Consider the following 27,897-nt stretch of genomic DNA (forward strand, 5'->3'; position numbering starts at 1 on the left):
TTGGCACAGGGAACTCCCTCTACTAATGCTTTTTGTTGCCTGCTCTATAATTTATAGTCTCAGAGAGTCCCTTGAAGCACTCAGATTAATTGACTTACTCAAGGTTGAAAATAATAATTATTGCTAACATTATAACACTTTATATATATTATATCATTAGGCCAAGTAAGTATTTGTAGGAGAAGAGACTTATACTCTAAAGGGCTTCCTGCCTTTGAGGCCAGATTTTTCTCCACTACTCTATACTTTCAGTATTATTGAAATACAGAATTTTCATAAACTCCTTGTACAGCTGATTTTATGTGATGGGGGAAAAATTATAAAAGGCACTGAAAGACAAATTGACTGTTCTTATTCAAAGTTGGTAGACTTTAACTCTATTAGCTAAACATTCGTGTTGTGGCTATTTTTTATTTCTCAGGATTAGAATGGAACCGTGGTGTGGTGGAAAGAGCACTTAATTTGGAATCAGATTTGGTTTTGCCATTTCCTTAGAAGATGTGTGAATTTGGGCAAGGCACTTCCCCACCATGATTGTTTTTCCCTGTCTGCAAAATAATTGCTTCAGAGTAATGTCAAAGATAAAATGAGAGAGTACATGTGAAACATGCTGCAAACCACAAAACATAATTTATCAGCTATTAATAATACATTATATACAGATCTGAATTTTCCTAAATATTAATGAATTTGCTTTGAAATTCCACATACAAATTATTCTTATCTACACCTATATTTTCTTATATGTAGCTTTTAGAGTTTAAGCCAAAGGACTTTATAGTTTCCACACTTAGTAGAGAACATGTTCTCAATAGCATTTTTTCTAGACAATGGTATTCCACTTTTCTCTGCTTTTTCTTTTAAATTGCTAGATTGTAGAGAGTCCAACATGGCTGGCTTCTAAGGAGTTTATATTTTATCTTATAGCAAATGGGGAGCCACTAAATGTTTTTAAGATGAGGAGTGAATTAGAACTGTGCTTTGGGGATGATTTTGGCATCTGTGTAGAGAATGATCACTTAGGAAGCTGTCACAGTAGTTCAGTCAGGAGAGGATAAGGGCCTGAATTAGAGAGAGGGGGGGGGGTGGGGGTTTAAAGGTAGCTTGCAAAGTGTATAGCATGACATTTTAGAGTTCTTTTACTGAGATTTCCTGAAGCTCTCTTTTCACCATGTTTGTGCCAGTGTGACACATCCCCTTCAAGGTAGTTTGGGTCTTTGTTTTGTTTTGTTTTGCAGGGCAATGAGGGTTAAGTGACTTGCCCAGGGTCACACAGCTAGTATGAGCCAAGTATCTGAGACTGGATTTGAACTTGTGTCCTCCTGAATCCAGGGCCAGTGCTTTATCCATTGCGCCATCTAGTTGCCCCCTAGATTGGATCTTAAGAAATTACACTGTGTAAGTTGCATTGTTATGGTCCTAAAACATTAGGTGATTATCTTGCATTAGGGAGAGTTTTCACTGGGGTAGGATCAGGAGAGAGCTAGGCAGTGAGTAAGGTTCTAAAGCTGTGCTTTTATTGTATACACATATATGAAAAACATGTAAATATATGTATATATACATATGTGTGCATGTATATATATATGTAAATTTCACAGTCACAGCCAGAGAGAGAACACACACTTTATGCCTGCCTTGTATTACTGTAATAATCCAACGGAAAACTTTCACATATTTTGTAGACTCACTGTTAAAAGGGACATTATCTATTTTAACCTCCTAAAGGCAATAATTCTACAGGTATCCTTGTCAGATCATTTAATTTGATCCTTATAACAATTGTGTCAAGTAGTGAGGATAGGCATCTGCATCAAAGAAAACGAGTCTCAATAAGGTACTGAAAACACAGCTAATAAGTGGCAGAACACAGCTTAAAATGTAAATGTTGTTTTTTGACTCTTGGTCTAGAATATCATACTTCCTCTCTCCAAGTCTTTTCCCATATTCTTTTCTTTAGCAAGCTAATTCCACTTGAAATTTTATACTCTGAGACAGCCTGGGGCTCCCTGAAGCATGTGTTCCAATAAAACTATTTATTGGTATATACAATTTGTTTTGTTGTAGATCTTTTAATTATGTGTAATTTTAGTGGTGGCTTTATTGACTATAATCTTGATAATTTAAGTGATTATTTCATAACCAGAGGAGGTTGTCCTTTTCTTTCTCAAAATATTTTTCCAAATAGGATTTTAATTGGATTTTTTAATAGATAAAGTGATGATGATGAATCATTAGTGTGAGATTAAAATTGGATATTAGATCATAAATCTCCCCTACTTAACCCTTCCCTTAATTTATCTCCCAGACCAGTAAATGGAAGAAGCTTCTGGTTTTCTAGATAGAGCCTTTATTGTATATAAGGTGTTGTTGATTAGAAGGATAGGAAAATAGAAATACAGTACAAATCGTCTCAAATCTAGGCTTAGTCTATATTCCTTATAAAAACTCACCAAACCGACAAGGCCACCTTTGGAGAGAGGGAGACCGTCTGTGCTGCGCCGCCAGGAGTCCCACCAAGCCGGCAAAAAGGCTCCTCTCGTTCTCTCCACCCCGGAAGTCAAAAACCCGGCAGGCAGTCTGACATGCGCAGCAGGCGGACTGTTCATCTCCTCCCCAAAAGGGTGGTCCTTGAAAAACTGGCGTCTTTCAGTTATCCTAACCGACTGTTAAAAACTTTCATATTTTACCACATTTGGTAATTTAGTCTGATGCTTTAAAAAAAATTAGTATATTTTTTAAAGCATACTTTGAAGGGTATTTTTATTGATGAGGTAATTTAATATTAATTTCAAGTATTAAGGTAGTTTTATTCTTTGTGATTTCTAATTAACCCATACATAATGGTGACCACAAATACTAATTCTGTTCTCACTCAGTTATTTACTTTTTATAGTGATGATCTGCTTGCTTAGAGACTGATACCTTATGATACATGGTGTGTGTGTGTGTGTGTGTGTGTGTGAGAGAGAGAGAGAGAGAGAGAGAGAGAATTGGAGAGGGAACACATAATTTTGTCATTAGTTTGGTTCAGATTCTAGTTCCATCTCTACCACTTTTTACTGTGACTTTGGGCAAACCTCTCTGAACTTTAGTTTCCTCATCTGTAAAAATTCGAGCAAATACTTGTCAATCCACTTGAGAATTGTAAGGGTAATATTTTGAGTCCTTTCTTAACATCCTAAAAACATGTTTTTTTGCTTTTAGTTATTTTTTGTTGATTAGAAATAGAACTTTGGCTTTTTTACATTCTGTAATGCTGTTTTGAATGTAGAGCTGATCAATAAACAATGAAAGTTTTAATTCTTTTCTTTTTTTTTTGACTGATTAGCTTATTTGTGTCCATAGGTCTCACTTCTCCGAGTTAGTCCTTTTCTTTCCCTTTCCATTCATAGTACCTGCAAACAAATATTAGATGCTTGAGACATGTTTGTGAAGAAGGGAAGAGAGCACAATAAAATGTATAATTATATATTTTAAGAGAGACTAAATATATACTTAGACTAATTATGTAAGCTTAACACTTGATTACATTTTAAAAGCAATATTGCAGAATACTGATCAGATTTGAGATTTACTCTGAATTTTTTTGTTGTTGTTGTTGAATTATACTTATCAGAGTCAATAAACATTTACTAAGCACTTATTATGTACCACGAACTATGCCAAGCCTGGAGATACAAAGAAAGTCAGAAGAAACTTCTGCCCTCAAGAAGCTGACAATCTATAGAGGGAAAAACTACATGTTGAAAGATGCTAAAAAGTGAAGGGTAGAAGGGAGATTATCTGAGGAGGTGTGAGTTTACAAGTTGATTTCTTCATGCAGCATGGTGAGTTTCTAGAGATAATAAAGGCTAGAGAAGGAGCTGGTAGGAATGATGAGGTGAATTTCCAGAGAGGCCTCCTCTTATGGTAGAGAATCAGTTCAAACACTTCAATTCCTTGCTCCTTGTTAGCCTTTTATTTGGGTTGGCAAATGGCCATCTTCCTCTAGTTCTCAGTACTTTGTAAAAGGATCACAAAGAAAGTATGAATATTGAAATTGCATATAATTGCATAAATCTCATTTTACACTCCCCCTCCCCTCCACTAATCAACAAGGAATTCAGAAGTCCTTTTGTGATGCCTCATTGTGTATGATGGTGATTCTCTGTTCCTCAAGTTGGAAGGAGGGCTTCAGCTACAAGTACAGTGAGAGACAGCATGTCTATTGTTGTAGGGCTAGCCTGCCTGTTTAGAGAGGTCAATCACCAGGTTGGCCACAGGGTGATAAATTTTTTCAGATAATGATAGCTTTTCACAACTGTTTAAATGATAGATTGTAATCTGCATTGATGGAACAAGTTACCTACTCTAGTGAAATTATGATTCTTGAGAGTAGTAAAGTATTAAACACTGAAGATTTTTAAAAAGATATAAAAGACCAAATAAATTTACACTGTTAAATATACAAGAATAGTTGCAAAGGACTAAATAAATACATATCAATACAGGGAAAACTAGGCAGTCAAAGATTATATACAATGGAATAAAAATTGTAATAGAGTAGTATGAGGTGGGTATCCTTGATGTTTAACAACTTTAAGCAATGAATCAAACTAGCAAAAAACACAGCATTTTCTCAGTGTGCATACCAGCAGTACTTGTCTTACATATATAATCAGGGTTGAAATAGCAGAATGCCTGCCTTTTTTATATAATTCTTTTTACAGTGTTATAGTAGAAAGCATTGAACTAAAAATCAGAATACTTTGATATATCTTAGCCATGCCACTTACCAGCTGGTCCTTGGGACCATCTCTCAAACTCGGTTTCTTTCTCCATAAAATAAAGGCAGTAATACTTATATATGTTGTGGTAAATTTGCCTTTCTAAATTGCAAATGTAGCATTTCACTGCATTTTTAATAAATGGAATTTAGTAAATATCTGATATATTTCATAATTTTGGCCAAAATTGTGATTGACTATTTGCATAGAAAAATAATCTGTGGAAAAAATGAGTCATAAAACATATATCACTTAATCATTTTGATATATTAGAAACAGAACACTGACATTTACCAAACTTTGTGAAGAGAAGCTATTCAAAAGACAAATCATTCTACCATAGTGATTATATTGTCAATACTACTGGTTGTAATAATAACTTACAGTGTGAGTATAACTTATAGTTTTGAAAAAAAACTTACTTCCTCATACCTATATTATTATTGTCTCTCTGGATTAAAAAAAATCCTGTTATTTAAAACTTGATTTTAAAAAAGTTTTGGGTGAAGAATGAGTTGGGTTTCCCCCCCTCATTTCCTGAGTCATTCAGTCTCTAAGAATAAATGTTAGTATGGTAGAAATGCCTACTGAATGTAATATGGCACAAGCTATTGTTGAAACTTGGCATCTATTTAATGAGGGAAAAAACAGATGAGCCAGAGAGATTAAAATAGTGTGCTGGAAAAATTGCCTTTTGATTCTTAGGCCATTGTTCTTTCTGCTACCTCTTCACTGCTTTAAAAAAAAAAATGTAAACACTTATTAATGTAATGATTGGAATGATGCCACCTACTGGAGACTTGCTGTGGGAAAACTCTGCCATGAGGAAAATGCCTCAGAGGGCAAGGCCATGTGGCTTTTCCTTGGTGTCAGGAAATGATGTTTGCTCATGGGTGCTGTCTATCAAGGCTACCAGCCAATCAACTTGAGGAGCCTCCTATTTTCTGGGAGGAGACAGGAAGGAGGAAAGAGAGCCTGCCCGGAGAGCTCTCGCTTTTTTTGGGTTCCTGACTTGATGGTGGTGGTGGTGGCAGAGGACTTCACAGGAAATATGAGGAAAGATAGGAATGCCAGGCTGTTGGAATTTTATTCTCAATCTTTTTCTTTCTATTTTTCAATAAACCCTTAAAAACCTAAACTCGTTTTATTAGTGATTTTAGTCAGTTTCCCCCAAAACTGGGGGAACAGATTAGAATTCACATTTAGAATCTTAAATTACACATTAAGCATCAACAAATATGTGGTACTAGGTTTTTTTGGCTCTAGGCCTAATACCAGAGCCTTTTAATAAAGTGGAAATAACCTTGGTTCTTGAGGGTTATGCCAATGGAACAAGATCTGGGAGTTTTTTTTTTTCTTTAATTTGTTTTTTTAATTTTGAACTTACACATACACATAAATGCGTATGCACAAAAGCATTTCCATATACAGCAGAACATAAAAAGAGAGTTCTATTTGAAACTGAATCTACATTTAAAAAAAAAAGACAAGTTCTACACTTTCAAAACTGTCCTCCCTTACTGTATAAACCTTCTGTTCTCTACAATTAAAAAAAGTTATAATGACCTTTTTTTTAATTATTCCTAACATTCCCACCCCAATTAAAAATCAAGAGCTTGTAATAGATAAGTATATTCTAACAAAATAAATCCAAACAATGACCACATCAAAAAATGCGTGTTTCTTTCTGCACCTTGAGTCAGGAGGGTAGGGAGCATGCTTCATCATAGGTCCTTTGGAAATCATTTCATTGATCAGACTTAAGTCTTTCAAAGTTGTTTTGCTTTACCATGTCCTTGTTAAAATTGTTCTCGCGGTTCTTCTCACTTCTTCCCATATGAGTTCATAGCATCCAGGATTCTCAGAAATTATCTCTTGGCATTTCTTAGGGTGCAGTGATATCCCATTATATTCATATAGTGTAATTTGTTCAGCCATTCTGCAGTTTTCTAAGAGGCAGTCTAAGGCATAAGTCTGTTTCCTCTCCTGTTCCTCTCTCCACTCCCTATGAACCCCCCAACCTCCCTACTTCTTTTAGTCCTTTAGGATCAAGAAGGTTTCTTTACTTGTGACTCTTTCCTTGCTGGTATTAGCCTTTCTCTTATCCTCTCCTTCTCCCTTGCTTGTTTCCCTGTAAACTTGGATGTTTTTCTACATCAGACTATTTGCTTATGAGTATGTCTAATCCACTATTGTTTCAGATGAATGACCTATATCTCATACTCACCTCCACCCCTTCTTTCCATTTTTGTATGCTCTTCATATGCATCCTAGTTTTGAAAAATAGCAGATTCCACCCCCTTCTTTTTTACACTGGAATATTTCATTTCCCCTTCTTTGTCTTTCTTTCAAACCCTCAGAACAGAAACTATCCATCTAACTCCGTCAGTATCCTTTAAAGGATACATTAAGGTTCTGAAGGCACAGTTCTTTCTTCACCCCCTATTAGAATGCTAGCAGTACATATTGGTCAAATACATTTATTTAAGCTTTCCAGGAGTCCCTGGATAGTTGTAAGACTATCTCTTTTGCCCTTTGGAATATGCCTTCCAAGATAAAGCTGCTAGGTTTTGTGTCATTTTGACTGGAGTTCCTTGGTCCTTAAACTGATTCTTTCTGAATGCTTGCATTATTATTTTTTTCTTTGATGTGAGAGCTCTAGATTTGGCTATGACATTCATGGGGGTTTATCTTTAGATTTCCTTTTAGCTGGTGATTGGTGGATTTTCTTTCTCTGCTTTCTAATTCTAACAGATCTAGGCAGTTTTTCATGTATAATTAATTGAAATAATAATAGTAAAGATAATAATAACAAACATTTATATAGTACTTACTATGTACCAGGAACTGTGCTAAGTGCTTTATAATTTTCATCTCATTTGATCCACACAACAATCCTGGGAGATAGGTGCTATTATTATCCTCATTTTACTGAGGGGAAACTGAGGCAAATAAGTTAGCAGTCTTTTTCCAGATTTGAAATGAGTTCTTACTGCTTCCAGACTCTGAGCTCTATCCACTGCGCTACCTAGCTGACTGTCATCATAGTTTTTAGGGAGTCTAATGATTCCTAAATTATCTCTTCTTGACCTGTTTGCTAGGTAACTTGTTTATATCATATATCTTACACTTTCTTTTTTCTTAATCTTTAAATTTTGTTCTTGCTGTCTTTTGGAATCACTGATTTCTCTTATAGTTTTCAGGTAGTTTGTTATTAGTTGCAGTTTTAAGCTACTAAGGCTTTTTTTTTTTTTTTTTTTTTTTGGTGAGGCAGTTGGGGATAAGTGACTTGCCCAGGGTCACACAGCCAGTAAGTGTTTAGTGTCTGAGGTTGGATCCGAACTCAGGTCCTCCTAACTCCAGGGCCGGTGCTCTATTCCCTGAGCCACCTAGCTGCCCCTACTAAGGCATTTTTTAAAAAATACAAAGTTTATTAAAAAATAGGTTGAAAATGAAATACAATACAAATGGAAAATATAAGCAGTTTTGATGCACAATGACACATGCACAATCACAAAAAGCAATTTTACATATATTCACATTTTATTTGAATGCAGAGTCATGGGCAAATCCTCTCAAATGTATGGTACATACATACATACATACATGTATGCATACCTATAGAGATACACACACATACAATATTAAAACAGGTATACATAGACATTTATATGTTGGATTTTTCTTTTGCCTGTTTTTATGTCATTTTTTTTAGATATTGGGAGGAAGATTTACCACTTTCTCTTCTAAGCCATTTATCCCTTCCTTTTTTTAGTTATTATATAATTTTTTAATCTCTTGCTTCATCTAGCTATTTATGTGTTCCTTGTGGAAAATCTGTTTCTGTTTTTTCTTTGAATCTCTGTGCTTAATGAAGTTGTTTGTTATTTTTGAGCATTTCTAAATTTGCAGTAATTCTTTGAGATTGGCCATTGTTTTCTTTTCCTCATTAATTTTAAATTTAAAACACTTTAGTCCTGAACTGGGACTCTGCCACTTCCAGGTTCTTTTGGCCTGGTTCCCTTGGGTTCCTGAGCAGACTTTCACCTCCTCTGGGTTAGGTCCTCATGGATCTTTGGGATTCAGAGCCCTACCTCTTGGGGAGCCCTTTCTGGAAGTTTAGGAATGTTAGAGCCATAGGACCTGAACTGTTCTGATCAGAGTGCTGGACTACCAGTCTGTGGTTTTCAAGGTCCCTACCATGGATATTTCTTAGGGGAGGTTGGCTGATATTGTCTCAAATCAGAGCCATTGGTCCAGCTAAACTTGACACTGGCTTTGCTGACTGGCCGCCTTTCTTAATTGCCTTTGGACTTCTGACTTAATTTTTTACGTACTTTTGGTTTGGAATAAGTCACTGCCGTTTCTCATATTTCTTGATCCATGATTCAGTATGAGAACAAGGTTTTTGCTAGAGTATATATGTGGTGGGAGTGGGTGAGAGCTGAGGGAGCTGCTTACAGTTTGGGTAACCATCCAGAAGTCAGTTTAGCAAATTCTTCTATACTGGAAAGCTTTTGTGTTAGAAGCCTGAATACTAACTTGCTTTGTCTGTTCAAATACCAGTCTAATTAAAATTGGAGAGGATCGTTATCACTTTAGTTTGTTGGAGTTTTTGGCCAAAGAAACTTTGACCATCACTTTCTACTAGGTCATAAAGAGGTAGGAGAAAGTATTCCTGTCTACACTGACCTACACAAGCCCTGTGTGGTTTTAAATTACTTTAAAAATCTTAGTGAAATACAAGGCATAGAAAAAGCCTCAATGCAGTTTTAAACTACTAAAGCTTTTAATTTCATTTGAAAGTGTGTTTTTACCATTTTACCTATTCAATATGAAGTAAGAAAGTAAACAGGTTCAGAATATTTATGGAAGATTTGTATGCCTGTCCAGTCTAGGAAAAGCAAGCCCCTCAAAAATATTTTGAACCTTACTAGCCTAACAGTGACTAAAAATTTAGCGCTATTTTAAAAGTAAAAATTAAATACTATGAATGAATTAAATCTTCCTCCCAATATCTAAAAAAATGAAGTAAAAACAGCCAAAAGAAAAACCACGGGGGCAGCTAGGTGGCGCAGTGGATAAAGCACCGGCCCTGGATTCAGGAGTACCTGAGTTCAAATCCGACCTCAGACACTTGACACTTACTGGCTGTGTGACCATGGGCAAGTCACTTAATCCCCCATGGCCCCGCAAAAAAAAAAAAAAAAAGAAAAGAAAAAAGAAAAACCACCATATAAATGTCTATACGTGTTTTAATATTGTGTGTGTGTGTACATATATGTACCATACATTTAAGAGAGGATTTGCCCATGATTACATTCAGATAAAATGTGAATATATATAAAATTGCTTTTTGCGATTGTGCATTGTCATGGAAATCCATCAGAACTGCTGTGGTTTCCCATTTGTATTGTATTTCATTTTCAACCTATTTTAAAAATAAACTTTATATGTGTTTTTTAAAAAATGCATTAGTAGCTTAAAACTGCAACTAAGATTTAAAAAATACTGTGTAGTAAAGGGATTCAATTTTCAGTATAATTCACAGGGTGTTTTTGTCTTTACTTTTTCAATCGGTTATTTCTGAATTGGTCTTGGTTCAAACCTAGTCTATAAGAATGAGATTTTACCTCAATTCAAAATGATAACCTGCTTTTAGCTGGCAAATTCTCTATAAAACTTGATTGAGCACAAGAAAAATTGAAGAAGAAATATCAGTGGGAAAGAGAATAAATCTCAAAAAATAAGGTGTTTGTATAGGAACTAACTGCCTTAGGGGGGGCAATGAGGGTTAAGTGACTTGCCCAGGGTCACACAGCTAGTAAGTGTCAAGTATCTGAGGTCAGATTTGAACTCAGGTTCTCCTGAATCCAGGGCCGGTACTTTATCTACTGTGCCACCTAGCTGCCCCCTAACTGCCTTTTAAAAATTTAGTCACTGTTATCTCTGAGTGTAATTCCAGTTTATCAAGCTAAGTATAAAGCAGTATTTAAATTTTATCACCTGGAGGAGATTGTACAGTTCCCTTTGTTAATACATGAACTGTAGATCATAATCAGGTTGTGTGTTTTTTTTAAGTGTAAGATCTGAAACACCATAAGTTATTTCATTGTTAATCTTGCCACTTCCTCAATTCCTAGAAATCATCTTCCTGCCTCTTACTACCCTTTCTTCAAATTAGTTAGACAAAGGCTCCAATTGAGATACTTTTATGAAGCATTCAGTTTATTTGGAAGGTATTTTTGAAAAGTATCTGTAATTTCATTTTTCCTTCCAATATAATTCTCACCTATTTCAAAATCAGGAAATCTCAGCATTCTTGGAAGCATTAAAAAAAGTGGGTCTCTAGTTCTGCCCCCACCCCACCCCCATCCCAGTTACCCATTTTAGCCACTAGATGGCACTTGTGTCTTAGTATGATGAAAAAAACCCTGAAGTCCAGGTATATATCTGTATTTGGTTCATGGTCAGAAATCAGGAAAACTAGAGAATGGAGGGTTAAGAGACAAAAAGTGAAGTACAGCTTTTATTTTTCTTCCCAGAAAAATAGTATTCATAGTATGCATTAAGTAAATCTGCGAAGTGAGTAAAAAGTGAAGATAAAATAGAGAATGTTCCCAAGGTCTCTATGCAGTTTTAATCTGTTAGAGTTTAAAACTACACTGAGACTTTTGGGACTCCCTGGTATGTCATGCTACCTTGATACCCATGATTTCCTCTTTATACTTCCTATATCCATCCCTAGCTCCTAGGAAATTTCCCTATTACATTATTAGGTGCTCAGTAAATATGCTCTGATAAAGACCAAAGAAGACAGTGGATTATAGGACATTATCACTTATGAGACTGCAAATAAACAACGGTCTGATGGGTAAATCTTTTTTCTCTCACATATTTATTGTTCCTTTACTTTGGCACCTACACAGATGGCAACAGTAGACAGTGTTTTCTGGACCTGGAGTCAGGAAGACCTAAGTTTGCATCCTGCCTCAGATACTTAAAAATTGTGTGATCCTCAGCAAGTCACTTATCCTCTGTCTGCCTCAGTTTCCTCAACTGCATAATGGAGATAATAGCATCTACCTCCTAGGGTTGTTAAGAAAAATGAGCTAATATTTGTAATCTACTTATCCAGATAAATCTATCATCATTATTGCTTTTATTTTGAATTTTTAGGCCTGAGTTAAAGCCTTAACTTAATTCAAAGATAGGAAATTAAAAAGTACTAGCTGTATAAATCTTTTTTTTTGGGGGGGGGGGAGGCAATTGGGGTTAAGTGACTTGCCCAGGGTCATACAGCTAGTAAGTGTCAAGTGTCTGAGGCCAGATTTGAACTCAGATCCTCCTGAATCCAGGGCCAGTGCTTTATCCACTGCACCACCTAGCTGCCCCTAGCTGTATAAATTTTTTTTTAGACTTTTTTTTTTAAGTGAGGCAATTGGGGTTAAGTGACTTGCCCAGGGTCACACAGCTAGTAAGTGTTAAGTGTCTGAGGCTGGATTTGAACTCAGGTACTCCTGACTCCAGGGCCGGTGCTCTATCCACTGCACTACCTAGCTGTCCCTAGCTGTATAAATTTTAATGGAATCCTTTTAGGCTTGTTATTATTGAAAATTTCCTTTGATTATTATTTTACACATGTTATACTTTATACATGCATTACATGTATATACAATAACATGCATATATTTTACACACATGTAATTTGTTGAGTCATAGAAAATAGGATGGTAAGTCATGAAGGGACCTTGTAAAACCTTATTTCAATCCTTTTGATGTTAATTATGTAAAATAATGAATTCTTAGAATTGAGAGATCTGATGTATGTAAAGTATTATATATTATTATCACTGTTTTTATCCTTACATACTAAAGAATACCAATGGCTGATCTTTAGCTTTTTTCTCTTGAATTCATCCCCATTATATTCATATTCTATTTTAAGAGTCTGTGGTAATTTTTTTTAGCCTTCTTTTGAAACCAGAATCTAGTAGTAATCATGAGGTTTGATTTTTAAAACTTATTTTGGTGGTTCTAGTTTAAGGCTGGTCTTTTCTGTTTTATCCTAAATTCTCCTACCATTCTTCTGTTTTCACAACAAGCACACATTGTTTATAGAAAAGAAAAAGGAACATAGTTTTGATTTGTGTCTTTTTTTTTTTTTGAAGGTATTTTCAAAAGAAATAATTCAAGACTGATGGATGAAATTTTAAAACAGCAACAAGAACTCCTGGGCCTAGATTGTCCCAAATACTCACCAGAGTTTGTGAATAGTAATGACAAAGAAGATCAAGGTAGTTATGTGGGTAAAAATGTACATAGAACATCATGCACCTGTGTATTTTGTCTTAAAATGTAATCAATCATTTTCTTTCTCACTCTGTTTTCTTTAATCCCATCAGATTTTGTAATCTTTTTTTTCTCTTGGCTATTCACATCTTTTTTCTCTATACCTCAAATACTAAATTGTTCACAGGTTTGCAATCAGGTTATAGCTTTTTACATTTTATTGTGAAAAATATTACATCCTACAATTGGGGTTCTTGCTTTTTTCCAAATTAGTTTTCATGTCACCCAAACTTAATGTCAAACCTAAGAACTTTGGAAAGAGGGTAAAATAAATTTCACATGTACAGTTGTATAGGTGCATGTGTGTTTGTTTTCTGAGTATGGTAACTTAAGTGTACCCCAGTATAAAAGAAAGTGTTTTCATCCTTTGAAAAATTTGGATCTGAAATGTGCATTTTTAAAACAACTTGCTTGCTTTCCAGTTAAAAGATGAAAGATGGTGTTTATATTTTACTTAACTTTTTTTCTTTCAGTTTTAAATTGCCAATCATCAGTGAAGGTGCTGTCTCCAGAAGATGGAAAAGAAGATATTGTGAGAGCTGCTCGAGATTTTTGCCAGTTAGTAGCTCAGCAGCAAAAGAGATCCACAGACATGGATGTGAATGTTTTAGACAATTTACTTAGTAAGTTAACTAATTATACTTTTTTGTTTTGTTTTGGTGGGGCAATGAGGGTTATATGACTTGCCCAGGGTCACACAGCTAATGTCAAGTGTCTGAGGTCGGATTTGAACTCAGGTCCTCCTGAATCCAGGGCTGTTTCTTTATCCACTGCGCCACCTAGCTGCCCCCAACTAATTATACTTTTTAAAAATTATGATGGACAAATACGTAATCTGAAAAATAGTAATGACTGGGGGCAGCTAGGTGGCACAGTGGATAAAGCACAGGCCCTGGATTCAGGAGGACCGATCTGAGTTCAAATATGGCTTCAGACACTTGACACTTACTTGCTGTGTGACCCTGGGCAAGTCACTTAACCCTCATTGCCCTGCAAAAAAAAAATAGTAGTGACTAAAAGTAAACCCCCAATATGTTAGTGAAAATTAAATACATAGTACTAAAAACGAAATAGAATACATATATATACGCAATGCTTTTAGACTAGACTAATGACAAATGTAGTTAATTCCTTTGATTGTAGGGAGCAGGGGGGAAAGGGTTGTTATTTTAAAAAAATGCTTAGGTTTCTTCTTTAATTATGGCCCTTCTTAAAAATGGGAATTTTATATATGTTTTAGTGACTTTTTTTTGTCCTACACTTAAAAAACAAATATTAACATTTAAGCTTTTTAGGAAGAACGCTTGCATTTAATAAGTATAGATCCGTATTTTAGAGATGGAAATTACATATTAGAAATAATCTAGTTCAACCAGTCATTTGATAGATGAATAAACTGAAGCCCAGGTTTTAAATAGTAGAGTGAGAATTTGAACTCACCCATATGATCTCATTCCAAAGTCCATATTCACCTGATTACAAGTTTGATATTGCTTTTTAGGATTCCTTCCATCATATCCAAATCAAGTTTTTTGATACAGCTTGTCATTTCTTTATTGGTTTCTGTTGTTTGTTTAATCAGGGCAGCTACGTGGCACAGTGGATAAAGCACTGGCCCTGGAGTCAGGAGGACCTGAGTTCAAATCCGGCCTCTTCCAGTGATAGTGTGTGACAGTGAGTCATGGCATACCATAGTCTCCAAAGATTTAAAGTTAGGATCACTCAAAGGACCATGGCAAGGCACATGATAGGTATGAATAGGCTACAATACATCAACAGCTGAGAATTGCATAAGAGAGGGAAACAGTCTAAAGGATATCACCAGAAATATCTATCACCAGAAAGAAGGCAGGCCAGACATGTGGTGAGAGCAATAACTAACTGATGAACAAGCATATTTTCCATTTGTACACCATGTCAAAAGAATTAGTAAGGGTATCCAGCATGTTTGGTGGACCCATTGTAAAGGAGTTGTGGGAGGGTATGGATAAAAGTTGCAAAGGAAGAGAGGGTATAGTTCTCTTCTCTCCCTTCTATACCCCCATTGAGAAGGCAAGTAATTTGACATAGGTTATACCTCTGTAGTCATGCAGAACACATGCTGTGAAAGAAAACATAGACTAAAATAAAACAACCAAGAAAAATAAAGTATTTTGGGGGGTGGGGGGCAGTCAATGAGGGTTAAGTGACTTGCCCAGGGTTACAGCTGGTAAGTATCAAGTTTCTGAGGCTAGATTTGAACTCAGGTCCTCCTGAATTCAGGGCCAGTGCTTTATCCACTGCACCACTTAGCTGCCTCATAATAAAGTATCTTCTACCTGCATTCAGGTTCCACCAGTTCTTTCTCTAGAGATGGACAACACCTTTCATCATAAGTCAGAATTGTCATGGATCATTATATTCTTTTTTTTTTTTTTTAGTGAGGCAATTGGGGTTAAGTGACTTGCCCAGGGTCACACAGCTAGTAAGTGTTAAGTGTCTGAGGCTGGATTTGAACTCAGGTACTCCTGAATCCAGGGCCGGTGCTCTATCCACTGAGCCACCTAGCTGCCCCATGGATCATTATATTGCTGAGAATAGCTAAGTTATTCACAATAGATCTACTGTGTACATCAAATGTGCTGTTATTGTGTAGTGTTCTCCCGGTTTTACTTATTTCACTTTATATCAGTTCATGTAAATCTTTTCGGGGGCAGGTAGGTGGCTCAGTGGATAAAGCATTGGCCCCGGATTCAGGAGCTCAAATCCGGCCTCAGACACTTCATACTTACTAGCTGTGTGACTGACCCTGGGCAAGTCACTTAACCCTCATTGCCCAGCAAAAACAAAACAAAACAAAAAAACCAAATCCTAAAATCTTTTCAGGTTTTTCTCAGTGTCCTGCTTGTCATTTCGTATAACACAATAGCATTCCATCATAATAATATAATTTGTTCAGCCATTTCCCAGTTGATGGACATCCCCTCAATTTCCAGTTCCTTTACACCACTAAAAGAGCTGCTATAAATATTTTTATACATATAGCCCATTTTCCTTTGTTTTTTTTTTTTTTAATCTCTTTGGGATACATACCTAATAATGATATAGCTTGGTCAAAGGGTATGCATGGTTTTATAGCCTTTTGGGCATAGTTCCAGATTGCTCCAGTGAGAATCATTTATGCTGTATTTAGATACATAAGACTGTGTTAAAAACTTGATGCCTGATCAGAGGACCCAGTAGTATAAAGTTCTCGATTGTCCAAGTAGATGGCAATTAGGTTTGGTGAAAAGATGTTTGGTAAAGGATATTTTAGTCTTAAGAGGGAAAATGCTGCCTTGGTGATCCTAGGAGTCATGGTGATGAATTCCAGAATATGTTTGAGGTGTGTAGAGATGGAGTTCTGTAGAATTAAGGAAGGTAAGGAAACATAAGTCAAGGAGGCTGAGGGAGTGTCATAGTTGACATTGCTGTTGCCAAGAGGGAATAAGTGAGCAGAAATTAATGTCTCAAGTGCTAAAGTCATTGAAGAAAGGAGGGAATGGTCCTATATGCAGTAAAAGACAGCAATTATTTAAAGAGACTCTGTCTATGTGAATGGCATGAATTTCAAAGGAAAGGCACTATTACATTATTGATTATGAATGAAATTGATTAACATAAGGGGTGTAATTAAGTGGAGCTCAAAGGCTTTGCTGTTTACCTTACTTAGCCCATAATCTTGTATTTCATTTTCTGTTCTAAAGATGTTTTGATTGTTTTATTTTGTTACAAGAGACTTCTCATGGAATTGAGGTAATCTGGAAATATAATATAGAAACAAAAAACATCAATAAAACTTTTTTTTAAATAAAAAAATGTATAAAATGGTTGGAAATAGATTTTAAAACTAGCATAAGGAAAGAATAAATATTCTCAAGTACCTAAGGATAGTTATGGTATGTAAGTAATGAATTTTGCTTGCTCTTTACCACTTAAGGCAAAAAGCAGATGTGTTGTGTTATATAACTGTAGTGATCTGATAAAATGTATTCAATTTACAGAGGAAGTTATCCAGTGGGTTCTTTATGTGTGGGACCAATTGGGTAATCAAATAGTGTCTTTGCTGTGAATCCTGTAAAAGATTCAGTAATGTTATTCAAATGAATACAATTTGATTGCTTGATGTAAATCTTTAGTCACTGAAACTATGTCATGAACTTTAGCTGTATATAATAATCATCTTAAATATGCTACTTTCTGACAACAGTTAAAGGCACAGTGAACAGAGCACTAGGCCTGGAGTCAGGTAGACCTGAGTTCAAATACACTCTCATAGACTTCCTAGCTGTGTGACCCTTGACAAGTCGCTTCACCCTCTTTGCTTCAGTTTCCTCATCTGTAAAATGAGCTGGAGAAGGAAATGGCAAACCACTCTGGTATCTTTGCCCAGAAAACCCCAAATGTATTTTTGGTACATTTGGGAGGCTGAATTAACGTTCTTATGTGTAAGTTTGAATATGACCTATATTCTCACGCAGTAAGAGAATCATCTGCTTTCCATACCAAATGAACTATAGGAGTTTTTTTGGTTATGGATAGTTTTCCTCAGAAAGGAGTTTCAAATTTGCTCCTTAAGTGAAAGCACTACTCAGTTGAAATTAGAGTTCTGTGCTATTTAAGATTATTTTGGCTTGAAAGATTGGTCATGATAAAACTTCAGTTTAACCCTTGTAGTATGCTTTGATTTTGAATAATACTATGTCTCATTTTATGTGACAGATTGAGTTAGTTGTAGGATAGAATAAATTGACCGGTTGGATTTATGGTTATTTAGTATTTTATTTAATAATATTTAAATGCTGGAAAATATCTCTGCAAATTCAGTGGTTTAAGTTTTAATATAATTGGTGTTACTTCTTGGGTATTTCCTAGTTTCATTGTAGAGGTGGTTTATCTTCCTTTTGGCCATAGTTAGAGGGTATTCACCAATTTTTAAGCACATAGAATTACAGAATTTAGAATCAGAATGGACCTCAGTGACATTTGAGTCCAACCTATACTCAGAGGGAATCCCCACTATTCCTGACAAGTGTATATCCATTCTTTCTTGAAGCCATGTAGTGAGGGACAATCCCACTACCTTTTGAGGCAGCCCATTTCATTTTTGGACATCACTGATCCTTAGAATATCTTTTCTGCCATCAAATCTAAATTTGCCTCTGTTAACTTCTTTGTGTGTGTGTGTGGGGGGAGGCAATGAGGGTTAAGTGACTTGGTGACTTGCCCGGGGTCACACAGCTAGTAAGTTTAAGTGTCTGAGGCAGGATTTGAACTCAGGTCCTCCTGAATCCAGGACTGGTGCTTTATCCAATGTGCCATCAACTTCAACTCATTGCTTTTGGTTCTGTAAACAGCCAATATAGATCTTCCTTATTGGGATGTCCTTCTAAATACTTGAAGACAGCTGTTTCCTTTGAGCCTTCCCTTCTCTAGGAGAAATCACCAGTTGATTCAGTTAGACTTCTCATGACATAGTCTTTGGTCCTCTTCTGGACATTATCCAGCTTTTTAGTGTCCTTCCTAAATCATGGTGTCTTGAACTGGACACACAACTCTAGATGTGGTCAAAGATAAGGAGACCATCTCCTTAAGCAATGGCTCTCTTAAGGCATTAGCTTTCTTAGATGTCATGTTACACTGCTGATTCACATTGAACTTGTAGCACTCTAAAGCTTTTAGATTTTTTCAGGAAAACTTCTGTCTAAACATCTCTCTCATCTTATATTTGTGAAGTTAACATTTCAAATCCAAGTGTATCACTCACTCTTGTACTTTCTCATTGGATTTAGACCAGTGTTTTGCCCTGTCTGTTTCTTTTGGGATCCTGGCTTGGTCATCTATTGTGTTAACTATCCTTCCCAATTTTTTTGTCATTGGAGTATAGATTTAGCAGAAGAGAGCCTTAGAGGTCACTTGGGCCACACCCCTTATTTTATATGATAAAACAGAGGTCCAGAGAGGTGAAGGGAATTGCCCAAGATGGTACAGTGAATAGTGAGAATTGGTTTGGATTTACATTTATCCTTTGAGTTTCACTCTCATCTGCCAATTTGACAAATGTGCTAGTGATGCCTTTATCCAGGTTTTTAACAAAATGTTAAATTGTGTCGGGAATGAGTAAGTATGAGTTAAGAAGAGGGGCTAGGACAACTTACTTTAGCTATTTTGAAATCACAGTTTCATCTGCCACAACACTGTACATTCTCCTCTTTAATTTTTATCAATATCATTTTAGATAGAGGCCTTGAAAAGAAGCATTAATAGTCTGAGATTTTATGCAGGGATTGTACAGTTTGTTCCTTCCTGTCCAAGGACTTAAAAGCTGATGATAGATCAATGGACACTGCAAAGTCTTATGCTATTTTTTTTCATTTCTTGGTTAGTTAAAATGGTATAATAGTAATGAATAGTGGGAAAATTGTGCATAAAAGCTGCTTATTTCACCTACAGAGTGGTAAGTTGAGAGGTATGATCCTGTAATCTCTTGATGAAAACTGGCATAAGATTTTGAACAATTGGTTAAAAAGGTCTGTAACTTGGGAGAGCCAAGAGAGTTTCTTATGAAAAAATGAACAGACTATGCTTTGAGTCAGTCTCAAGGATGCTAAGGAGATCTGTGACATTAATTAGGGCATGTAGTTTCCTAAAGATGACCAGTAACTTAGGAAGGATCTGGAAGGATCTAAGAGGTTTTGATGTGACAGATCTTCTCTAGGGAACTTTTCCAGAATTAGGCGATTGCTCAGATGCTTTAGAGTAGATGGAATTATTAGATACTATTCAAGCAAAAGCTTAATAGGAGTTGAAAGTATCCAAGTTGGAAGGGACTTCAAAACCCACTTAATACAAACCACGTCTATACAGGATTCCCCTCTACAACACACTCAGCATGTGCAGAGAGACCATTGTAGAACACTTGTTGGATGAAATAAGTCAGTGACAGAAATTTGGTTTTTATCATTCTTCTTATGTAAGTAGATGAAAGTTAACAAATCTGTGTTTATTTCCATGTCTGAAGATTGAATCTAAAGCTTTGTTCTGAGACTGTTTAGAATCTGAAAATTTCGTTTTTAGAAGTTGTTGGGAGGTTTTTTTGCTTTTGGTTAAAATAATTTAATGTAAGTCTGTGATCATTTGAAATGTTGTCTCTAATTTTTTTTCTTTCCAGTAGTCATTCTCAAACTTAAAGAGCTAGGATAGCCAAAATTGACTTACCCAGTTTCGGGAACAGTAAGGCTAATTTAGTTTCAACATGCCAACAAACTGCTGTTGTGTAGGGAGAGGAAATTATGTAGGCATAGTACTATAAATGCTCTAAACTTTAGAAGATTATTTATAGAATTGACAGGACCTTCATTCCATTAATTAAATTTTTTTTTTTGGTGGGGCAATGGGGTTTAAGTGATGTGCCCAGGGTGCTAGTAAGAGTCAAGTGTCTGAGGCTGGATTTGAACTCAGGTACTCCTGAATCCAGGGCCGGTGCTTTATCCACTGCGCCACCTAGCTGCCCCCCATTCCATTAATTTATAACTGTATAAACGCATACTTTTAGTTTTGCATATATGGTTAGACTCTTAGCAATATGAAGCCTATTGGTCAGAATGCATAAGAGGAAACCAATAATTTTCAACCTGGCCTAAAATATCTCAAGAATGCAGATAAACAGTAACAGGCTAATTATTAAATAATTAGTAATTCTGGTTAGAAATGAAAGGGAAATTGCTGTCACTGCTTTTAACGATAAAAGGATTCTCTATATGTCAGTGGTGTTGTGTGTGTGTGTGTGTGTGTGTGTGTTAGAAGCATATTTATTAGATTGTAACAGACAATTTCAAAGACAGCCCCCTGTTTTTGAGGACAGGGACTGTTTAATCTTTGTATCTTCCTCAGTATCTATCATAGTGTCCTGTATACAGTAAATAGTCAGTTTTTATCAAATGAATCAATGAATGAATATTAGGTTAATTTCCTCCTCTTTCCCCCCAAACATGGATCAGGATTAGGAAGAACAAGATTTTGTTATATGCAAACCAGGCAGCTCACAAGCTAGTCAGCCTTTTCTACCAAAATTAGTTTGACAAAAGGCTGGATGAAGAAGAAAGCTGAAACCTTGGACAATGGGGAATTTGTTTGCTAAAAGTGAGGTCTTTTAAAGAGAATTGGTTTGATGATCAGTTCCAAACAGAAAAGTTAAAGGGTTGGGGGAATCTTGGTTTGCTTCTCTGTCCTACCACATGTCAGAACAGGGTTTCTGGTTAATGAGAATTGTGTTCTTAAACACCTACAGGATCAGAAAAAGACTCAGTTATTTTCCATTTGGGGGTTAGTTGATTTCCCAGGTAATGAATTTTACCACATGGCTTTGGTGTACCTAATTCATCTCTATTAAAATGTCACATAGTTCATTTCCAGACACTATGCACTAGTCTACTCTTTCTGGGAGAAAAACTGTTATTAATCAACCAAACTCATATGAGGAAGACTTTATTATATTCTATGACTAAAGCGAGTGTACCGGGGTGAGAACCGACCTAGAAAGTGAGGTTATTACCTAAAAGAAAATTTGGGTTAAATTTAAAGTGTTGGAATAAACTGTGCAAATAGGATGAGATTATTAATCATGTGTACACTAAAGAAAAAACTAGGTAGAGGAACAGAAATTTGCTGGGAACTTGGTTATTGAAATTGTTGTGAAGAGGCAGTCTTTTTTATGTCTTAACATGTTTTTCATCAGAAAGGTAGAAAAGGTATCATCTGGAACTTTATTGAATACTTTCTCTGGGTCTGTGAGAGACTCAATACCTAGCATAGTGTCTTGAATATAGTAAGTATTTAGTTTTTAATGAATGAATGAATTTACATTAGGTTGATTACCCCCTTCCCCCAAATAACAACAGCAACAACAAGAAGCCAACATGGATCAGGATTAGGAATAATTAAGGTTTTATCCCATGCACTAGGCAGCTCAGAAGCTAGACTTTTTCCTCTACCAAAATTAGTCAAAAGTCTGGATGAGGAAGGAGGCTAGATGGAGGATGAGAGAAATAAAACCTTCATTTTTATCCTTCTAAGATTATCTATAAATATTTTCTATTTAAAAAATTAAAAATAATAATTATGACAGTAAAAGATTAAAAATAATTATAAAAAGGAAGAAGTTGTAGGAAAATGCAAAGGATCACTAAAGGCTGGGTCTCTACTAAGGTGAAAGAGACTAAGGCTACAAAACCATTTATTCATAGGAAGGAACTTTTAGGTCTTGACACTTTTCAGGTTAAGATTCTGGTAGGAATTTTTTGGATAGGCAGAATCCTTAGGCTAAACTTACCTCAGGACTAAAGTTTGTGAACTATAGACCTGAAAATGATAAAGGCTGCCCTAAGTCATTGGGGGAAGAAGCCCATCATGTGCATTCCCCTGTCCACCGCCACAAACAAAAAAAGTATGTCTATTACAGGCTCTTTTGCCTTACTTGTTGATAACACCACTCTGTGTACATTTCCTTTTGCCAGAATCAGCAAACATCCTTTTCCCACATTTCACCTTTGCCAATTGATCCCCACTTGTAGATGTAGTTTCAGTGGTCAGTGTCGCCTCTGCTAATCAAGCAGATTGTTTCAGATGGGTACATTTAAATAAGATAGAAGTCACATGTTAAAGTGTATTTCTTCATTTTCTTCATTCTTTGATTCTGTTTTCCCTGAGCGGAAAAGTTTAAAATGATCTAAATAAAGATGTATGAGAGCGCCTTCAGATTAAGCATTTATACTATGAGATCTTTTTGTGTGCTTGGAGTAAATAACTTGTTCATTTCATGTGAGTTTCTTTATTTCCAAGGTTTGAATGGTTTCCCTGACCCCGATTTAGTATTGAAGTTTGGTCCCGTGGACAGCACATTAGGATATCTTCCCTGGCACATTAGGTTGACTGAGATTATGTAAGTAATTAAAGTGGTATGCTTATTTGAGTTTAAGATAGTAAATATATTTATGAAGTACCTACTTTGAGCCTTAGCGCACCTAGGTGTAGTGGGGTATAATGAAATATAATAGTTCCTGCTCTTAAGTAGTACAGCCTTAATAGGCACATATATAAAAGAGAACAGTAGGGGGCAGTGTGGCATAGAGGATGGTGACCTGGCTTTGAAGCCCCCAAAGACCTGGATTCAAGTCATTTTACCTCTCAGTACTGCAGGAAACTCTCTAAGACTGTAAGGTGCCAGGGGCAGCTAGATGGAGCAGTGGATAGAGCACCAGCCCTGGAGTCAGGAGTACCTGAGTTCAAATCCGGCCTCAGACACTTAACACTTATTAGCTGTGTGACCCTGGGCAAGTCACTTAACCCCAATTGCCTCACTTGAAAAAAAAAAAAAAAGACTAAGGTGCCAGCCTGCATTGGCAGAGGGAGTTCTCTATACTAATGAAATCACAGGTCCAGTGTCTGTCTTACTTTATAGACAAAAAATGTCATCAGTGGTCAGCATAAAAGATAATATTGTAGCTAGATTATAGAAGCCTTTGCCAAATTAGTGATTAGCTATTGGACTAGGGAGTATAAAGAATAGTTTAGGGTGGGACACATTTATAATGAGATAAAGAGGCTTTGTAGTAATCACAGTGAGAGGAGGATGAGGACTTGGTTGTAGCAGTGAAAATGGAGATGGGGGAGTTAGGGGGCCAATCCTAGAAACCTTAATAAGGAAGAGTTGATGGGAATGATTCTACACAAGGGATTAAGGACAGGAAATAATAAAAAAAAATTAATAGAGGAAACTATACTATTAGCAATATTGGTAAATAGAGGGTGGTGCTAAGTTTGTAGGAAAGATAGTCGATTCAGTTTTGGACATAATGTATAAAATAGAGTAGAGAACTGACAATTTTTTCTTTAACCAAAAATTTTGTCACCCTGTGATGACCAAGCTGGAAACTTAAACTTAAGCTCCAAACTTAATGAGGCTAGTTCTTGGACAGTAGAGATCCCTTGGCCTGTAGATGAAGCCATTCTATCTTTGCAAGACTTCTAGACCTATAGCCTTTGAAAACCTAGAGTTATCTCCAAGCTATAGTGAAGCTGGAGCAGGTCATTAGTGAGGAATTTCCATTATACTCAAGGAAATATTGGAAGGAAAGTTTGAATATAAAGTATATTCCATTTATTAGTTGCTTTCCATGCTGCTTCAGGACTCCACCATATGAAAATTACTGTGCTCATGAGACTGTGACTGAGACCTGCACTGTTGCCCATGCAAACAGTATTAAGTTACAAAAATTGAACATTTTATGCTTAGCTTTGAACAAGAGGTTTGTTCTTAAGGAACCTCTTAGTAGAAGTGGTCAGGCCATAAAAAAGAGAATTTACTTCTCTCATTTTATGGAGACGGACACATGTAACAAGAGATTTACAGTCAGCCAGTACAGTTACTTTAGCATGTCAGAGTTGTCTTTAAAAACCATTTATTGATATATAGTTTGCTTTTTACATTACTTTTATTTCTCAGGAGCTCTCTTGCCACCTTCTACAGATACAATCTTAGAACAGTACTGTTTTGTCTTTTGCCTTTAAAACACTGCCCCCATCCTTTAACTATTATTTTCTGTATTTTCTTCCTAGCTCTTTGCCTTCACACCTAAACATCAGATATGAGGACTTTTTCTCTGCCCTCCATCGGTATGCAGCCTGTGAGCAGCGCTTGGGAAAGTAATCATTGATTGCACTGCTTGAATTCAAGCTTTTGGAGGAAAGGACCCAAGGGATTCTGATGTTTACAAGCACCTGTGATCAATTCTGTATACACCCAGTTCACAATCCTCCTCATAATTTATCGACAAACTCAAAAAAGTGTCTTACTTGAGAGCGAGTGTGTGTGTATGTGTGTGTGTGCATGCGATTGTGAGTATGAAAGTAAATTTATAAATGGGAAGTATTGAAGAAGGAACTATATAGACCTGCAGCTTTGAGAAAATAACACTATCCAAGTCTGAAATGTAGGATTCTCAAAGGCTTCAGCCTCAGTCTCTTCCCTATTTTTGTGGGGAGGGCAGAGGAGGGATGATTGAAGCTGTTTGGTTATTGTTTGGGGACTTTGAGGGAGGGAGGGGAGAGGCAGGGTTTGGTGTTTTTTTTTCCTAGTGACCAAAATTTTAAGTTTTAAGAATAATGTATTGACTCTCTCTATTAAGTGGAAGCATTCTAAATATGAGAACTCTCCAGCCTGACAGTTTGGCGTGTTGCTCACATGTTAAAAGCATGCACCTTTGGAGCTAAGAGGGAATTTCACTTGTCATCAGATGTCCGTCCATTCCTGTCCCTTACCACATCATGAACCAGCTGGGTCACTTTAGAGCCCTTGACCTGGTGTGCTTGTTTATGGTATGGATTGTGAAGGTCAGGGACAAACGTTTTTTGCTACTTTGGAAACAAAAAATTGAAAAATTCCTAAGATGTTTTCCAAAAGGAAATGGTTGTCCAGCAGTAGTTTGAGAAATGAAACGATAGTAAGTTCCCTGAGACTAGAAAAAGCAGCTTTGGTCTCTTTTTTTTGGAGGGCAGTTTGTTTTTAAGCAGCAACCAGTGTTTATATTAGACCTAAAGTGTCTAACTGTCCATTTATGAATAGCAAGTGAGGGAAGTTAACAATGGCAGCTGGTTATCTCCTCCAGAAGCGATCCAACACCTTCAGAATTCTTCCCTCCTTGGAGTAGCATTAAGTTCCTATGAATGGAGTTATAAATAGAGTTTTTATATGGCATTCATTGGAATTTTTTAATTTATTATTATTTTTTTAAGGATTGAAGCCTCTGCAGGGAGTTAAATATTACCAAAGTCTACAAAAAGATTGGGCTTAGGTTTTTGTTTCCTTTCTTGAGAGAGAAAAAAAGCACTGGTTCCATTTTATTTTTAAATCTATGAATATCCATTTTTTAGGCATTTAATCATTGCCTCTTCCCTCACTCCTGCTCTTAAATTAGGCATAAGTCACTGTTTGAATTTGCTATGTTAGTTTTGGGGAGAACCTGTCTACAAATGTACAATATTTGCATTGGAATTGTGCATTTGGAATAGGGTCATTATTTACAATTTAGGTTTCAGAAGCCTGTAAAGTAAAATAGTAGTTAAAGACTGAATTCAGAGAGCATGTTCTGTTACTGTCCATCAGGTTCTGAAGCTATGAAGAATAAATGTATTTCAGCAATGGGTAATAAATCCCCATATATGATTTTGAAAACACACTTGAAATAAAATCCATTGAAAACTGAAATTTGGTCAAGTGATATTACTTTGCACTTCTTGTTATTTATATGTTGAAACACTCTGGGTTTTAAAAATATTAATTTATTGCTGAAAGTTTTGTCTTGATTGAAGTTACAGTGTACCTCTTACTTATCCTTTGCTGATGAACTATAGATTAGTATTCCAGCGCTGTGTTCCAGGTTCTGCTGAAACTTTTTTGCCTTCATTATAGATTGTAATATTCTTGTTAACTTGCAGATAAGCTGAAAAGTTATATTTCATTTTAAAGAAGAAGAAAAACTTAAGGGAACATATCAAGGTGAAGGGAATTAATATAATAGTGCGTTGCATATTAAGTTGAATACAGTAATAGTCAAACATATTACATGTAATGGAGCATTAAAATCATATAGTTTAAATTGATGAAAGTTGCAAGCCTGCTCTATTTTCTTTTACTCCTTCCATTTCTTAAGAATTGTATGTCTTGCATCTAAAATAAAGGGTTAAGCTGTGACCTGATGGGGAAGGACTAAAAAGGTCGCTTGAAGCTCTGAGTTTAGATACGGACATCCAAAATTTCATACACGTGAGCTGGGCTGTGCTGCTAATATAATTTTTTCTTTCCTAGCATTGGCTTTTAATCGCTTGTTATTCCCTTCAAAATCAGAATGAGTTATGCATTCAATGCTCCCAAAAGCAAACAGAAAATTTAAGTGTTATTTAATTTAATTATCTTTCTGGGCAATTAAAGGCATTTAAAATTATTCTTTTTAATAATCCCTGCCATGGTAAAAATAGCCAAATTAAATCACTTATGGCTAGCAATAACTTGGAGCACAGCAGGAAGTTGGACATTTGAGTTTAGTTGAGTTCTGGTTGTGTTCTCCAACTTACAGATTTCTCATTACCAGGTTATGAAGTTGGGGAGTTATTTTGGGTTCTGATAGCAAATTACTACATATTGTGACTAAAGCTTAAAAATTCCTGTCTTTGAGAGGCAGATGTTAACTTCACAAACAGTGCCAAATACACTGTGCGTATCTACAACTTGATTTCTGAATGTATGTCCTTTGGTTAGCCCTTCCCATTCTGTGTAATGGTACCATGTGTAGAGCCAATTAAGTCCTTGTGATATTCTGTATGGCTGTAGACTTTGGAAACATGTAAATAATGTGTAAAGCAAGTTTTTATGATTAAGGAATCAAATTTATTGAATTTTATTATTGAAAGTTCAACCTAAACCTGTATGACAAAGAAATCAATAAAAGAATATAATCTTTCCATGGGCTACAGTGTTATGTAAATGCTACATTTATTCCACTAAATAGCTAGAATATTAATATTTTCAGATTTGCAAAGCACTTTATATTATCTCTTTTGAGACTTAAAACAACCCTGTGATGTAGGTGCTATGATTATTCCCATTTTATAAATGAGGCAAGCTGGTAGAAGTTAAGTATCTGCAGAGGGTCACACAACTAGTAAGTAAGTATCTGAGGCAGGATTCAAACTCAGTGTTTCC

General features: G+C 36.0%; 1 protein-coding gene across 1 annotated transcript in view; it reads left to right on the forward strand.

The window, feature by feature from the left end:
- Positions 1 to 27,656, forward strand: part of NUS1 (NUS1 dehydrodolichyl diphosphate synthase subunit) — a 37,951-nt gene extending 10,295 nt beyond the window's left edge. Inside the window, exons 2-5 of the mRNA XM_044001965.1 lie at positions 12,941 to 13,066; positions 13,595 to 13,744; positions 22,980 to 23,079; positions 24,756 to 27,656. Coding sequence (XP_043857900.1) covers positions 12,941 to 13,066; positions 13,595 to 13,744; positions 22,980 to 23,079; positions 24,756 to 24,846 — 467 coding nt within the window. The 3' untranslated portion in view covers positions 24,847 to 27,656. The remainder of the gene's footprint in view (positions 1 to 12,940; positions 13,067 to 13,594; positions 13,745 to 22,979; positions 23,080 to 24,755) is intronic.
- Positions 27,657 to 27,897: the final 241 nt, after the last annotated feature.

The sequence above is a fragment of the Dromiciops gliroides genome, chromosome 4 (assembly GCF_019393635.1).
Source record: "Dromiciops gliroides isolate mDroGli1 chromosome 4, mDroGli1.pri, whole genome shotgun sequence".
NCBI lineage: Eukaryota > Metazoa > Chordata > Mammalia > Microbiotheria > Microbiotheriidae > Dromiciops > Dromiciops gliroides.